Raw genomic sequence first — 15,000 nt, forward strand, 5'->3', positions numbered from 1 at the left:
AACCCGTTCACTGCCACATGACAGCAGGTTAACCCTTTCACTACCAGACTACAGACTGTTAACCCTTTACTATTACACTACAGACGGTCTGTAGTGTGATAGTAAAGGGTTAACCTGCTGTAGTGTGGTGGTGAAAGGGTTAACTAGAATAATAATTGCTGCATTGTAAATTAATGGATGTATTAGTCAATACATACGAAAGCAGAAAATAACCATCATCAGACATGCTACTATGTTTCATTTGTGTGTGATTTGAGCAATGGTGTGACATGCGTGCAAGTGCAAAACGGGTCCTATAGGACCCAGTGCAAGTTAAGAGGTTAATCACATGTGGCAAGGCATCCAGGCCATCACAGACTATAAACCCACCAACAACTCTCCCCCAACTACTGACCCCTCCCCCCGTGATGAGCTCAATAACTTTTATGCCCAGTTAAAAAAAAAGAAAGAAAAAAGGATTCTATTTTTTTTGGGCTTTCTGTATTTTTCACCCATCCCAATTTAGTCGTTATGCCAATTCCCTTCCTGGTCGTTGCGTGCATTGCCCCACTGTCGGCCTGAGGAGGCTGTAGAACTACCACATGCCTCCTCCGATACATGTGGAGTCACCAGCCGCTTCTTTTCACCTGACAGCGAGGAGTTTCACTGGGGGAACGTAATGCGTGCAGAGGTTCACGCTATTTCCCCCAGACCCCCTCCCTGCTGAACAGGGAGTAGGAGTCGCAGTTTACAACGACCAGGACACATACCCCAACCTGCTTCCCACCCGCTAACACTGCCAATTGTGTTAGTAGGGACGACTGACCAAGCCGGAGGTACCGCTGACAGCTGGATTCGATCCCAGAGTCTCTGTGGTGGTATGCGAGTCATTCCGCGGTGGTAGGCGAGTCCTATGCCCGCTTTGACAGGGACAACCAGGAGGAACCCACCAATACTGCTCCCCCTGCTTACCTCCAACCCCTCACTCTCTCTTCCACTGACATGTGTACTGCACTGAGCAGGACTAGTGCATGTAAGGCGGCTGGCCCTGATGGCATCCCCAGCCATGTGCTCAGGAACTGCACTGAGCATCTTCAACCTGTCACTAGCCCAGACAGTTGTCCCAGCTTGCTTTAAAAACAATTGTGCCAGTGCCAAACCACGCCTCTGCCACAAGCCTCAATGACTTCCACACTGTTGCACTCACCCCCATTATCATGAAGTGCTCCGCGAGGCTGGTCCTGGCTCACCTCAAATATGGCCTTTCACCCTCACTGGACAGACACCAATTTTCCTACCGTGAGAACAGGAGCATGGAGGACGCTAATCTCCTCAGCGCTACATTCCGCCCTCTCCCACCTGGATGAGAGCAATACTCATGTGAGAATGCTGTGAGAATCGACTTCAGCTCAGCATTCAACACCATCATCCCCTCCAAACTCATCTCCAAACTTGGTGACTTTGTGGAAACCAAGGACATCAACATTGAATCTGCATATACCCCTTCTATATATGATTGTATTAATCAGTACTAGTACATTTGCACTCTGGTTGGACACCAAACCTTTTTTGTTGTACTGTACTTGTGCTGTATAGTGACAATACATTTGAATCTAATCTAATCTAATAATAAACTATCTTGGCATTCAAAATGTTTTAGAATAATTTCATCTAGAGATCTCACTCTAGTGCCAACCTATGACCAAATGTATGACCAAAGGCCTGTCTGAACAAATGTGTTTTTAGTTGTTTTTTAAAAGAGTTTTCAGAGGGGGCAGTTCGCAGGTCCAGGGGGAGAGCGTTCCAGATCATTGGTGCTGTCACCTCGAAGGCTCGATCACCCCTTGTTTTCAGCCTGGACCTGGGGACCACCAGGAGGTGCTGATCGGCAGATCTGAGTGAGCGGGTGTTGGTGTAGGGATGGATGAGTTCAGTGATGTAGATAGGGGCCTGACCGTGGAGTGCTCTGAAAGTGAAAGTGAGGACTTTGAAGTGAATTCTATAGTGTACCGGGAGCCAGTGCAGGGATACCAGAATGGGAGTGATGTGACATGATTTTGTTGACCTTGTGAGTAGCCTGGCTGCAGCATTTTGGACCATTTGTAGTTTGTCTGTGGATGATTTGTTGAGACAGGTGAAAAGTGAGTTGCAATAGTCAAGCCTAGAGGAAATAAAAGCATGCACGGACAGTTCTAGTTCAGTTCTAGACAGTTCTAGTTCAGATATATATATATATATATATATATAGATAGATAGATAGATAGATAGATAGATAGATAGATAGATAGATAGATAGATAGATAGATAGATAGATAGATAGATAGATAGATAGATAGATAGATAGATAGATAGATAGATAGATAGATAGATAGATAGATATATATAGCTATATTGTGTAATTGGGAAGAAAGGAGCAATGTTGTTCTCAGAAACATTGGCTAACATTATGTACCAGCAATGCATAGTGTTAAATTATGGTGAAGCCTATGTTGTGCGGGTGTCTGGTAGATGTATTTGTATTGTGTTGAGAGAGAAAGAGAGAGATAGTGAGAGAAGAGAGAAAGACAGAGATGGGAGAGAGCTACCTAAGTAGAGCTAATAGGTTGTACATCAAGCTAAATCAGCTGGGGAGAGATAACGGCGATAGTCTTGCTGCTGCGTTTCCTAAGTTTTGCTCAGCACCAATGTGACTTCTGATTGCACACGACAATGAAAAGAAAAACAAAACTGCACCCGTGGTAACAGCAAAAATAATTAATTTAGACCCGGCTTCAAATTGAGACTAGAAGTGTCAGAAAGAGAATTGAATGCTGCAGCTCACAAAAGTATCAAAGGTATTAATAATAATAACCATTATACATAGTTAGTTAACAGTTAGTTCTGAACATGCATTATTTGTGATATATTTTTCCCGATGCAACCTGCTGTATAAAAGCAATAATACACTCGGAAGCCTGTGGTATGTCATGAATATTGCCACGGATGTGGTGCCTACGGCACTCGAGCTGCGCTCTCGTGCCTGCGGGTCCATCACAATATTCATGACATACTCATGTATTATTGCTTAAGTGACTGGTGGACACAGGGTCACTACATCACATGTAAGCTATATTATAGTCACACTCTTATCTGTTATAATAATCTGGTCTGTACAAATGGGCCCCATCACGTCATTTCTAAGCAAACGATTACAAAAAATCTTATCAACAAAACTGGTTAAAGAGTATCCATAAGCAGTATCGATGGGGGCAGCGATATCGATAAAATCCTAACGATACCCATCCCTACCTTGTAGCATTTTCCTTGGTGCTGCCTGTAAAAAGTCTATCCAAGCCTTACCAATAAAGCGGATTGGTAATCAAAATTAATCCACATGTTCTGTTGCTCTTCTTGTTGATTGGAACACGACCTAATGTTAACTGACAATAAGTTACTGGCACTGTTCCGGCTGGTGAGTGTTTGGCTGCTAGCAGGCTGCTGTTTATAACTACCATTGTAAACCTCCATACGAGAGCAGCTGGTGTGAAAGGGTGACGTTCTGAATAAACACACACAGCCCAGTTTGGTGTCATATATTTTGGCACTCAGGCTGCGGTTACACTAGGGCCAGTTTTCGGTTTCAGTTTCGTTTTTCAAAACGCTACGTAATGGCAGGCAAGTTAGATATCGTTTTGCCTCCTGAGCACAGTGATGTATATACATGTAGTACAATGCCAAAGCAGTAGGTGGCGATGTAGTTCAAACATGAAGGCCATTTTCGGAAAAGTTGAACCTGCCAATACACTTCCTGCTAAAAAACAACAATCCACCATCTATAAATACCTCGCGTGAGCCATTTAGCCAACGTAGCATTTATTTTTCAGCAAAGAAAGTGCAATAAACAAAATGGATACATTCACTGTGTGTTCTGCCTCTCATTTGTTGATGAAACACTAAACACCTACTGTATGTGCTGCTGAAACTAAACACCTACTGTATGTGCTGCTGAAACTCAACACCTACTGTATGTGCTGCTGAGACTAAACACCTACTGTATGTGCTGCTGAGACTAAACACCTACTGTATGTGCTGCTGAGACTAGTCAAGTCAAGAGTTTTATTTGTCACGGCATACAAGTATACAATGAAATGCGGGTGGTCTTGCCCGCAACAATGTGCAATACAGTGGTACAACATATAATAGAATCCAATAAAAACAACATTGTGCAATAAACAGGTAACAGGTAACATGGTGTGACATCTCGGTATCTGTACATAGTTATTTACCTAGCATATAGGACATGCTAGGTAGCTTTGGTAGTGCAATACACTGTTACTGTTATACTAATTTAAAGTGGCCTTTCCTTTTGGCCATAAGTGGGTGTGTGCGGCATGAGTGTGTGCCCGCTCATGTTAAAGTGTTAAAGTGGCTGCTAGTGTGTGAGCGTGCACAGCGTGCGTGTCGTGTGTGTGCTCATGTGTGCTTGTGTGTGGATAGTTCAGTGTTCTGTGGCACTCAATGTTCATTGTTCAAGGCTCTGATGGCCTGGGGGAAGAAGCTGAGCCTAAGCCTCTCTGTCCTAGTAGCTGGGGTTCGCATGCGTCTGCCTGACCTCAGCAGCTGGAACAGGCTGTTATTGGGGTGGTGGGGGTCTTTCATTATTCTGCAGGCTCTGGATTTGCACCTCTTGTTGTATAGAACCTGCAGGGGAGGCAGTGCAACACCCGTGTTACGCTCGGCTGAGCGCACCACTCTCTGTAGGGCCTTCTTGTCCTGTGCCGTGCTGTTTCCATACCAGGCAGTGATGTTTCCAGTCAAGATGCTCTCTACACACCTACTGTATGTGCTGAAACATCCTGATTGATTGAAAACTTTATTAACAGATTGCAGAATGGGTACAATACAGTACGGCTCAATACACACATTTGTTAAGGGGATGCAGACCAGAGAAATACTTTTGTCTTGTTTACATCAGGGTCCCCCATTTTCAATTAATCATGACATTTATGACATACATACAGATATACAGTACTGTACCTGCATGGGAAGCAGAATGCAGCATCTGCCTGAATTGAGTATTCCAGCCAGTCAAATCTTCCATACCAGGAGCTGCAGAGTGCACTGCAGAATGATATTTTTTTTCCCAGAGAAAAGGCGTGTAGGAAATGTCTTGCTTTATTCTGTTGTTGGGCTTCTCAGTACCAAGATCTCTTGGCGCTGTAGTAGCCTGCAATGGCCCGTAGCTGCTCCTAGCATGAATGCTAGCAGTGTTGTTGTTGACATCAGAGCCCACGCTACTAGGGGGAGTGGCACTGCTTGTAGTCGTGTTATTATTCAGATTATCAGATCAGTGACAGTGCTGCTGTGGCCCGAACTGGCACATCCTCCTGCGCTTCCCGTTTTCTCACGATTCTCCGACCCAGCTGTCATACTTAAAAAAAAAAAGAGTCTGATGTCCATAATTATCAATTATATTTAGCTACGCTAACTTTTCAAAGATGGCGACGCCGGTATGAGTACAGTACACACTACTCTGCCTGTGATTGGCTAGTACGTTACATTGGCTAGGTAGTAGCAGAGCTCCGACTGGGTAGTAGGAAACTAGGAATCAGTGTAAACCAATCACAGGCAGAGTAGGGCGGGTCATTTCGTAATTCTTTGAGTAGGGTATATCTGCAGTGCCGCAGCCCCATACGGAGTTCTTTACCAGGCTTTATCTCACGGAGGAGATAAAACTGGGAACGAGGTTAGTCATCTCGCCAGGGCGGGCACAGCTGACTCAGTGGGCGGGCCAGGCCCCCTAAAGCCCGCCCATGGCGCCGGGTCTGCTCATGCGTCTCTATATCTCCCTCATGGGTCGATACCTCTATATCTCCCTCATGAGTCCATATACCTCTCTCTACCTCCCTCATGCATCTCTATATCTCCCTCATGAGTATCTATACCTACAGTATATATCTCCCTCATGTGTCTCTCTACCTACAGTATATATCTCCCTCATGTGTCCCTATACATATATCTACCTCCATCACGTGTCCCTATAGCTCTATATACCTCCCTCATGCATCTCTCTACATCCATGTGTCTCTCTACATATCCCGCATGTGTCCCTATACATCTCTCTAACTCACTCATGTATCTATCTACCTATCTCTACCTCCCTCATGTGTATATCTACCTCACTCATGTATCTACAGTATCTACCTCTATCTACCTCCCCCATGTGTCTACAGTATCTGCCTATCTCTACCTCCCTCATGTGTCTCTCTACCTCTCTTTACCTCCATCATGTGTGTCTCTACCTCCCTTGCGTGTCTCTCTACCTCTCTTTACCTCCATCATGTGTGTCTCTACCTCCCTCGCGTGTCTCTCTACCTCTCTTTACCTCCATCATGTGTGTCTCTACCTCCCTCGTGTGTCTCTCTACCTCTCTTTACCTCCATCATGTGTGTCTCTACCTCCCTCGCGTGTCTCTCTACCTCTCTATACATATCTCATGTGTCTCTCATGTGTCCTCACATAGCTTTTCCCTCCAACTCTCCGTTGCATTTGCATGCATGTACGGAGGCACACACACACACACACACACACACACACACACACACACACACACACACACACACACACACACACACACACACACACACACACACACACACACACACACACACACACACACACACACACACACACACACACACACACACACACACACACACACACACACACACACACACACACACACACACACACACACAAATACCAAGTGTGGGCGTATGCTGGTTCATTACTGTCTTTCCAACCAGGTGATTGGAGTGTTCTGCTAGATAGAGAGATAAATAATTAGATAGAGAGATTGAGAGATAGGGAGAGAGATAGATATCTAGATAGAGAACCCAGAGGCCCTGCACGACTTCACCCCCCACCTACACTCATAGTCAGAACACATGCCTGCAACTATCCATCATTGCAATCATCATCGTCATTGTCATCATCATCATCATCATCATCATCATCATCATCATCATCATCATCATCACCATCATCATCATCATCATCATCATCATCATCACCATCATCATCATCATCATCATCATCATCACCACCACCATCATCATCATCATCACCACCATCATCATCATCATCATCATCATCATCAGCAGCAGCAGCAGCAGCAGCAGCAGCAGCATCATCATCATCATCATCATCATCATCATCATCATCATCATCATCATCATCATCATCCCTGTCTTCCTGACTCTCCCTCAGCACAGAACAGTCACATTAGTTCCTCAATTAAAAAAGAAAAGTGCTTTCTTCCTCTTGTTTCACTTGCAGGTGTGTTTTTGGAGCACCATATGCTCCCTAGCAACCATTAGCACACTCTGAAAATAGCAATTTTTTTTTCTGTTTTTTTTCTTTCATAATAGCAGATGGGGTTTTGGTGAACAGAGGGGTTGACAAAGTGATTTGGCTTTTCTTTTAAATTGTCCCTCTCCCGAGGCGGCTGGGTGGTGTAGCAGAGATTGCGCTCGTCACCAATGCAAGAGACTCCGGTATCGAATCCCAGTCTCAGCATTGCCTTCGACTTGGGCCGGCCATCGTACTGGCTCATTTGGCAGAGTCAGCGGGTGGAAAGTCGATGGGTGGGGATTGGACGTTGTGGACAGCGACTCCTACAGGTCGGTTGGGTGACGCCTGCACAGCAGAGACAGAAAGTATCGGGGGCAGCGTGAGCCTCCCATGAGTTACACCTCGCCAATGAGAGTCTGCGCTGTCTGGTGAAAATATGTGACAGGCTGCCTCCTCATGTACCGGAGGGGACACGTGATGCAAGGCTTCTATCCTCACTACAACCGACCAGTGGGGGGCATAGTCTAGCAACGTTCAAGACAGTGGAGGGGAGAATTGGCAATACGAAATTGGGATGGGAGAAAAATAGAAAATGAGGAGAAAAAGTGGATACAAAAAATTGAATTGTCCCTCCATACACACGTGTCACGTAAAGAGTGATCTGACGAGAGGAAATACGAGCAGCTGCGGGCCAGGGAGGAAAATGTACTTAGACTGAATAACAGTAATATACCAATACGCTGTGATTTCATTACATTTCAATATTTTGTTTCGCATTTGAGCAAGATCTCAAATCACACCTGCTCTGACCTCCAGGGCACACCGGTTGAATAGGATGATGGAGTCTTATTCTTATCGTTCTTGGCATAGATCCTGTCCAAATGCTGTTTTAAACTATTTCTCTCTCCTCCCATCCTCCTCTCTGCAGGCCACCCACACAGCCCTCTGAACAAGGCCACTCTGACGCTCATCACCATCAGCACGTGTGTCCTGGCAGTGGTGTACGCCACGCAGACCCCCTGCCCTCTCACCGTGAAGGTCACTCTACACGTGCCAGAGCACTTTGTGGCCGATGGTAAGCCTCCCCGATCTCCCTGCTAATTATTTTAATTTAAATAAAAAAATGTATTTAAAATAAAAATGTTGTTCTTCATTACCTGCCCCTTTATTAGTAGTTATTCTTTCTTCCTCCTCATACTGTTTTGTTTTCTACTCCGACTCTCTTTTTATTTTATAAAAAAAAAAAATGTTATTAACCTTTATTTAACCAGGCAGGTCACAGGCGCCCCCAAAAGTGGCGATTTTAGTTTTCGTTTTTGAGGACTGCATACCTTTCTTGCAAACCGGGGGCAGCGTGAGCCTCCCACGCGTTACTCCTCGCCACTGAGAGATCGAGCTGTGCAGTTGAAAAGATGCGACTGCTGTTACCTCAAGTACCGGAGGGGACTTGTGCTATGTATGACTTAGTCCACATTGCAGCCGGCTTGTGGGAGGCAAGAAACAGCGTTCGTGACAGGGGAGGGTTGAATTGGATGATACGAAATTGGGATGGGAGGAAATATAGAAAAATGGAGAAAAAGTGGATAAAAAAATTAAAAACAATTCAAATGAATCTCCAAAGTTAAAGCATCAATTTTGACAGCCCTACTAATAATATAATGCAATAGAGTAACATAGGTCTGAACTTGAGTAGTAGTTAGTAGTCCAGAAGTAGTATTTCCAAAAAATTGGTATGGCTGAAAAGACACCCTGGGTCCATAGCCTGAAGTCTTTTGTAGTACATGTCCAGATTTCATAAAAATCCGTTCAGAAATGAGTTTTGGTAAGAGGTGAGAGAGCTCAGAAAACAATTGTATCATAGACTTCAATGCATTTAACAGATAATTGTCTTCCTGTTTTGCCTCGTGACTTTTCACCTACTGTAGATCCCTGATTAGCTCATGCCCAAGTGGGGTACCATTGGAAAGCCCTACTCATTGCTTAAAACCCTTTCCAATAATTTCGAGATTGCCAAATGATTGACGGAGGTAGAGGCTCGAGAGTCCGCAGTGGTATTTGAACAAATGTAAAGTCTGCCGTGTACACGCCTCACCTATCGGCATGTAACTCTAGGGCATTATTTCCATATATTGTATTAAAACATATGCACGCCTGAGCCGCTAGATGTCGCCAAAGTGCCGGTGGGCAAATCGTCCTCTAGAGCAGTGGTTCTCAACTGGTCTAGCCTCGGGACCCAACATTTTCCTTAGTCATTAAGTCGCGACCCAACATTTTGAACCACTATGATTTATGTAAAAAAAAATATTTGCAGTAATACGCAATCTTTCAAAACATGAAATAAACACAAAAAAGTGCAACAAAAGTGCAACTATTGCTAAAAACCCAATGAAATAAAAGAATAATAAATAATATATGCTTCTTAGCAGATTTCTTAGCTTAACATAACATATCTAAATTTGGGGGAACTAATGGGATAACTGAGTTTGCAACAAAAGTGCAACTAGGGCTAAACCCCAATGAAATAAAATAATAATAAATAATATGCTTCTTAGCAGATTTCTTAGCTTATCATAACAGACCTAAGTTTGGGGGAACTAATGGTAAATGGCTGCTTTTTTATATAGCGCTTTTATCCAAAGCCGATGGCGGAGGCAACCATGCAAGGTGCCAACCTGCTCATCGGGAGCAATTAGGGGTTAAGTGTCTTGCTCAAGGACACATCGACACGCTGCCTGGGAGGAGCAGGAATCGAACCGGGAACCTCCGGATTGCCAGACGACTGCTCTACCTCCTGAGCCACTGTCACCCCTAATGGGATAACTGGGGTTGCAACAAAAGTGCAACTAGGGCTAAAAACCCAATGAAATTAAATAATAATAATAAATAATTATGCTTCTTAGCAGACTTCTTAGCTTAACATAACAGACCTAAGTTTGGGGGAACTAATGGGATAACTGGGATTGCAATAAAAGTGCAACTAGGGCTAAAAACCCAATGAAATAAAATAATAATAAATAATATGCTTCTTAGCAGATTTCTTAGCTTAACACTTTGGGTGCCGGGAGCCGTCTTTAGACGTCTTTGCTGGCCATGCTAAAGTTGCCGGGGGACGCTGTACGTCGTCTTTATATCAATATTTCAAAAATCTGCGATCGGATTCATAATGTCCCTCCGCTGGCCTGAGATCCACCAGCAGGACCCACTGAGCTCTCTGGCGGTTCAGGAGCGCCATCTGGTGGCCGATCGGCGCAAGCGCTTAACAGGAAGCGCACTAGAGGTTTTGCTAGACGTCCGTATTGCTTCCGGCCACTCGGTACATGTCCCGTGACTCTAGCTCGTCACTCTACATAGCGATCGATTGCCAATAACTCGATAAACAACATGATTTGGACGTATATACAATTATACAAGCTGGAGATGGACCGGGTAATAATATATCCCATAATGATAAAATTTCTACTCGACGATGATCGCCCAACGGCGCGCGGAGACTGGGGTGAGTTTCAGCGTGTAACGTTACCGTCTTCGATAATAACTGATATTATCAACATTTGACCCACATTAGATGATTGGTATAACGCTGCCCACGGAATTATAAACGCCCCCTCGCCCATCCGGTCAACATCAGATGACGTGTAGTAACTTCTAGAAGTACGTCTAGTTGGAATTTTTTATATCGCGCTGATTGCCATCAAACTGTATTTCATCATCAATATAATGCATTTGGGGCTATATATCACGTTCTGGAGAAAGCTGCAGAAAGAGATGAAAACATACTTATGGGTTTAGGGCTAAGAGAGCTTGTATTGATCATGTTTTTGTTTTATCATCGGTGGTGAGAGCCAGATTGGACGAGGGCAAGAATACATTTGTTTGTTTTGTTGACTTTAAAAAAGCCTTTGACTGGATTAATAGAGAGCTTTTGGACTATAAATTAATCTGTTCTGGTATTGATGGACTATTTTATAAGGCTATCAAAAGCCTGTATAAGGCCCCATCTGCCTGTCTGCAGCTGAATGATGTTAGGACCGGCTGGTTCCCCACACCATTCGGTGTAAAACAGGGAGATGTGCTTTCTCCTACTTTATTCGCCCTTTATGTTAATGACCTGGCGCAAGAAATCAAGCAAGCCAATCTTGGTATTCCAATAGATAATATAATCCTAAGTATTTTATTGTACGCTGATGATATTGTTTTGTTTGCAGAAAACGAAGCAAATTTACAAAACATGTTGAATATTATGAGTTCTTGGTGCATGAAATGGAGACTTGCGATTAACAGTGAAAAAACACAGATTATGCACTTTAGGAAAAAACACGAACAGCAGAGTAGTCATAAGTTTCAATTTGGACCAACGCCTCTGATTTACACACATTCTTATAAATATCTTGGTTTTACCTTTAATGAGTACATGTGCTTCATAGAAGGAAGGAAAATAATGTCTGAGTCAGCAGGAAGGGCGCTAGGGGGCGTGTTGAGTAAAATGAAAGTGTGCACTGACCTTGGGTTTTCAACATATACACAATTATTTGATTCAATGGTGGGTTCTGTTTTGTTTTATGCTGCTGGAGTATGGGGTTTTGATGATGCTCCTGAATGTAATGCGATCCAGAACCGGGCCATAAGATACTTTTTAGGAGTCCATAAATACACACCAAAAGGGGCTATAGAAGGGGACATGGGGTGGGATTCTTGCTTGGTCAAGCAAAAGGGTGAAATGGTGAGGTTATGGAACCGCCTGGTCCAGCTGCCAAATGGCAGGGTGACTAAAAAGATTTTTAATTGGGACAGAGCACACGGTCATCCCTGGTCAAGAGAGATGTCTATGATTTTTTCTTCTACTGACTTGAGTATGATTTTTATGAACAATTTGCAGTGTAAGGTTCACATAATTAAAACAAAATTATCAACAATCCATCAGGATAAGTGGAAGGTGGAGATTTTGAAAAAACCTAAACTTAGAAAATATATTGCAATTAAAAATGAGTATTTTACTGAACCTTATGTAATGTTAAACTTAAAGAGAAGACGGAGGTCTCTGTGTGCCCAGTTGAGGTCTGGCACCCTGCCATTGGCTGTGGAAGTGGGTAGATTCCAGGGTAAACCTGAGGAGGAGCGGCTGTGTGTTCTGTGTGATCTGGGAGTGGTGGAGGATGAATATCATTTTGTTTTTTATTGCCCTTTGTACACCACTTTGAGGAGGGCTTTATTTGAAAAAATTCAAATTGCAAACCCAGATTTGTTTTGGCAGTCTGAGAGCTGTATGTTGAGTTGTTTTTTTGTGGAGGACATCTTCGGTTTTGCAGGATTTTTGGAGAAGGCATGGCACCTGAGACAAAACACACTGTATCCTATATAATTGTATTTGAATTCACCTTGTTTTTCTGTTTTTCTGTTTATTTACATTGAGTACAGCTTGTGTTATATTACGTTTTATTGTATTTTCTTGTATTTTTCTTTTTTTATGGCCATCTTGGTCTATGTCATTTGTTAAGTAATTGGTAAAGTATATTATTATATACTTATTGTTATGTGTCTTGTAAGCCCATATGGGCTGGGCATACATCTGTATGTAAGACACGAAAATAAAAAATATCAAATCAAATCAAAAATATACATTAGACCATACTTTACTATGAATATGTGAATGAAAATGTTTAACGTTGCTACACAATGAACAATACATATAGGACTTTGAATGGGCCCTAATAATGGCAATGTAGCAATAGAATTTAAAAAGTTATAGCCCTGCAAAGAAGGGGACTTTCTCCATAGACAAATAGCGCTGGCAATCTATGGTATATCATTAATTTAACCTTAGGCAACCAAAGTGTTAACATAACATACCTACGTTTGGGGGAACTAATGGGATAACTGGGGTTGCAACAAAAGTGCAACTAAGGGCTAAAAACACAATGAAATAAAATAATAATAATAAATAATATATCCTTCTTAGCAGACTTCTTAGCTTAACATGCAGGGAACTAATTGGATAACTGGGGATGATGTTTGCTCCTGACAAGAGTCTCAAAGTCTGGGGTGATGGTAGACAAAGCAACTCTGAGGTCATGCTCAATGTCCAATCTGTTCCCCCGCTTTGTCTTCAGCTGGACCAGAGCTGAGAAGCCACTTTCACAAAGATAGGTAGTAAAAAAAAAAAAAAAAAAAAATGTACTCCTTTTTTTTTTTTTTTTTTACACACACATCCGCGACCCACTCAAAATGGCCCCGCGACCCACTTTTGGGTCGCGACCCACCAGTTGAGAAACACTGCTCTAGAGGGCCCACATGTGGGCCGTTGCATGCTAAGAGAGAACAAATTCTTACAATGACGGCCTGCAAGGGCTTCTTGAAAGGTAACAAGGTAAAAGGGACAACAAATTAATGAAATAGAAAATAATGAAAGATGTGTCATGCCACAGCACAGAGGAATACAAATTGGGCAGTGGTGGAAGAAGTACACAGTTCCTGATAATGTCACATCAACATACTGCATCTTCTGTAAAAAAAGAAAGAAATCTTGAGAGATTGAAAAACAAGATTATTTTGTCATTGCACTGAATCTTTAAGTACAAGTAGAAATACCCAGATGAAATAAGACTCTGGCAAAAGTAAAAGTCCTCCATTCAGATGTCTACCTAAATAAAAGTAGTGATGTATTTGGTATTGAGTAAAAGTACACCATCTACATGATTTTTGCTTATTCCAGTGCTTGGGAGATTTCAACCCTCACAACCCTTGACCTCTACAGGTCATGTTAAAGTGGTATGTGGTCCAGTTATTTGGACCCTGATTCCTTCCTCTTGAATGTGGCAGGCTTCACATTTGAAAGTACATACTACATACTACTACACATACTACAGTACATAAATGTGTGCCATGTTTCCTACGCAGCATATTTTTCTTCAAACTAACTTGTAACTGATGGGTTGAGATGCATGTAGTAGGAAAAGTCAAATATTTCCTTCAAAATGTAGTGGAAGTAAAAGTACAACGGAATCACGAGAGGGCCGGACTGGGGAAATAATTCATACCGGGAGATATAGCGCGAAATATAGCCCCAATCACTCCACTTTTTAAGCGGGGGGTCTTTCTCTTTCATCCACTGTCCATCTTGACATCAACGTTAATTGACTTTCGCTCTACTGTATCTCTCCTGAGTCCCTCACTACCTGGCTCATTGCCTGGCTGTTATTCTGCATCTGAGTGCCGTCTGCCATTCCATTCGCCGCCTCCGCTGTCAATCAGTTGTATCGCCTGGTCCCGCCTCCACCAATCACAAGCGGCAGCACGGCTCCATTGTGTGTGTGTGATCCGCGTGAGGGAGAGAGTCATACTCATACTCATACTCCATACTCATAGCCAAGCTCAGGGACCTGGGCTTGGGCTATGACCTCTGCCAGTGGGTCTTGGACTTCCTGACTGGCAGACCCCAGGTGGTGAGAGCAGGCAACTGCACCTCCTCATCCATCACCCTCAACATAGGGGCCCCCCAGGGCTGTGTTCTGAGTCCCCTCCTCTACTCCCTGTACACACACGACTGTGTGGCTCAGCGGAGTAGCAATACAATCGTCAAATTTGCTGACGACACAGTGGTGGTGGGCCTGATCTCTGCCAACGACGAGAGGGCCTACCTGGAAGAGGTCAAGGTCCTGGCGGGATGGTGCCAGGAAAACAGCCTCTCCCTGA

General features: G+C 43.4%; 1 protein-coding gene across 1 annotated transcript in view; it reads left to right on the forward strand.

The window, feature by feature from the left end:
* The window catches only part of LOC311237093 (astrotactin-2-like), a gene marked incomplete at both ends in the record, with an annotated part of 729,417 nt that overhangs the window by 461,390 nt on the left and 253,027 nt on the right, over positions 1-15,000 (forward strand). Inside the window, 1 exon segment of the mRNA XM_084324899.1 lies at positions 8,240-8,386. Within this exon segment, the coding sequence (XP_084181025.1) occupies positions 8,240-8,386 (147 nt within the window).

Source organism: Notolepis coatsorum (assembly GCF_963971535.1).
Source record: "Notolepis coatsorum genome assembly, chromosome: 11".
Classification (NCBI taxonomy): Eukaryota; Metazoa; Chordata; class Actinopteri; order Aulopiformes; family Paralepididae; genus Notolepis; species Notolepis coatsorum.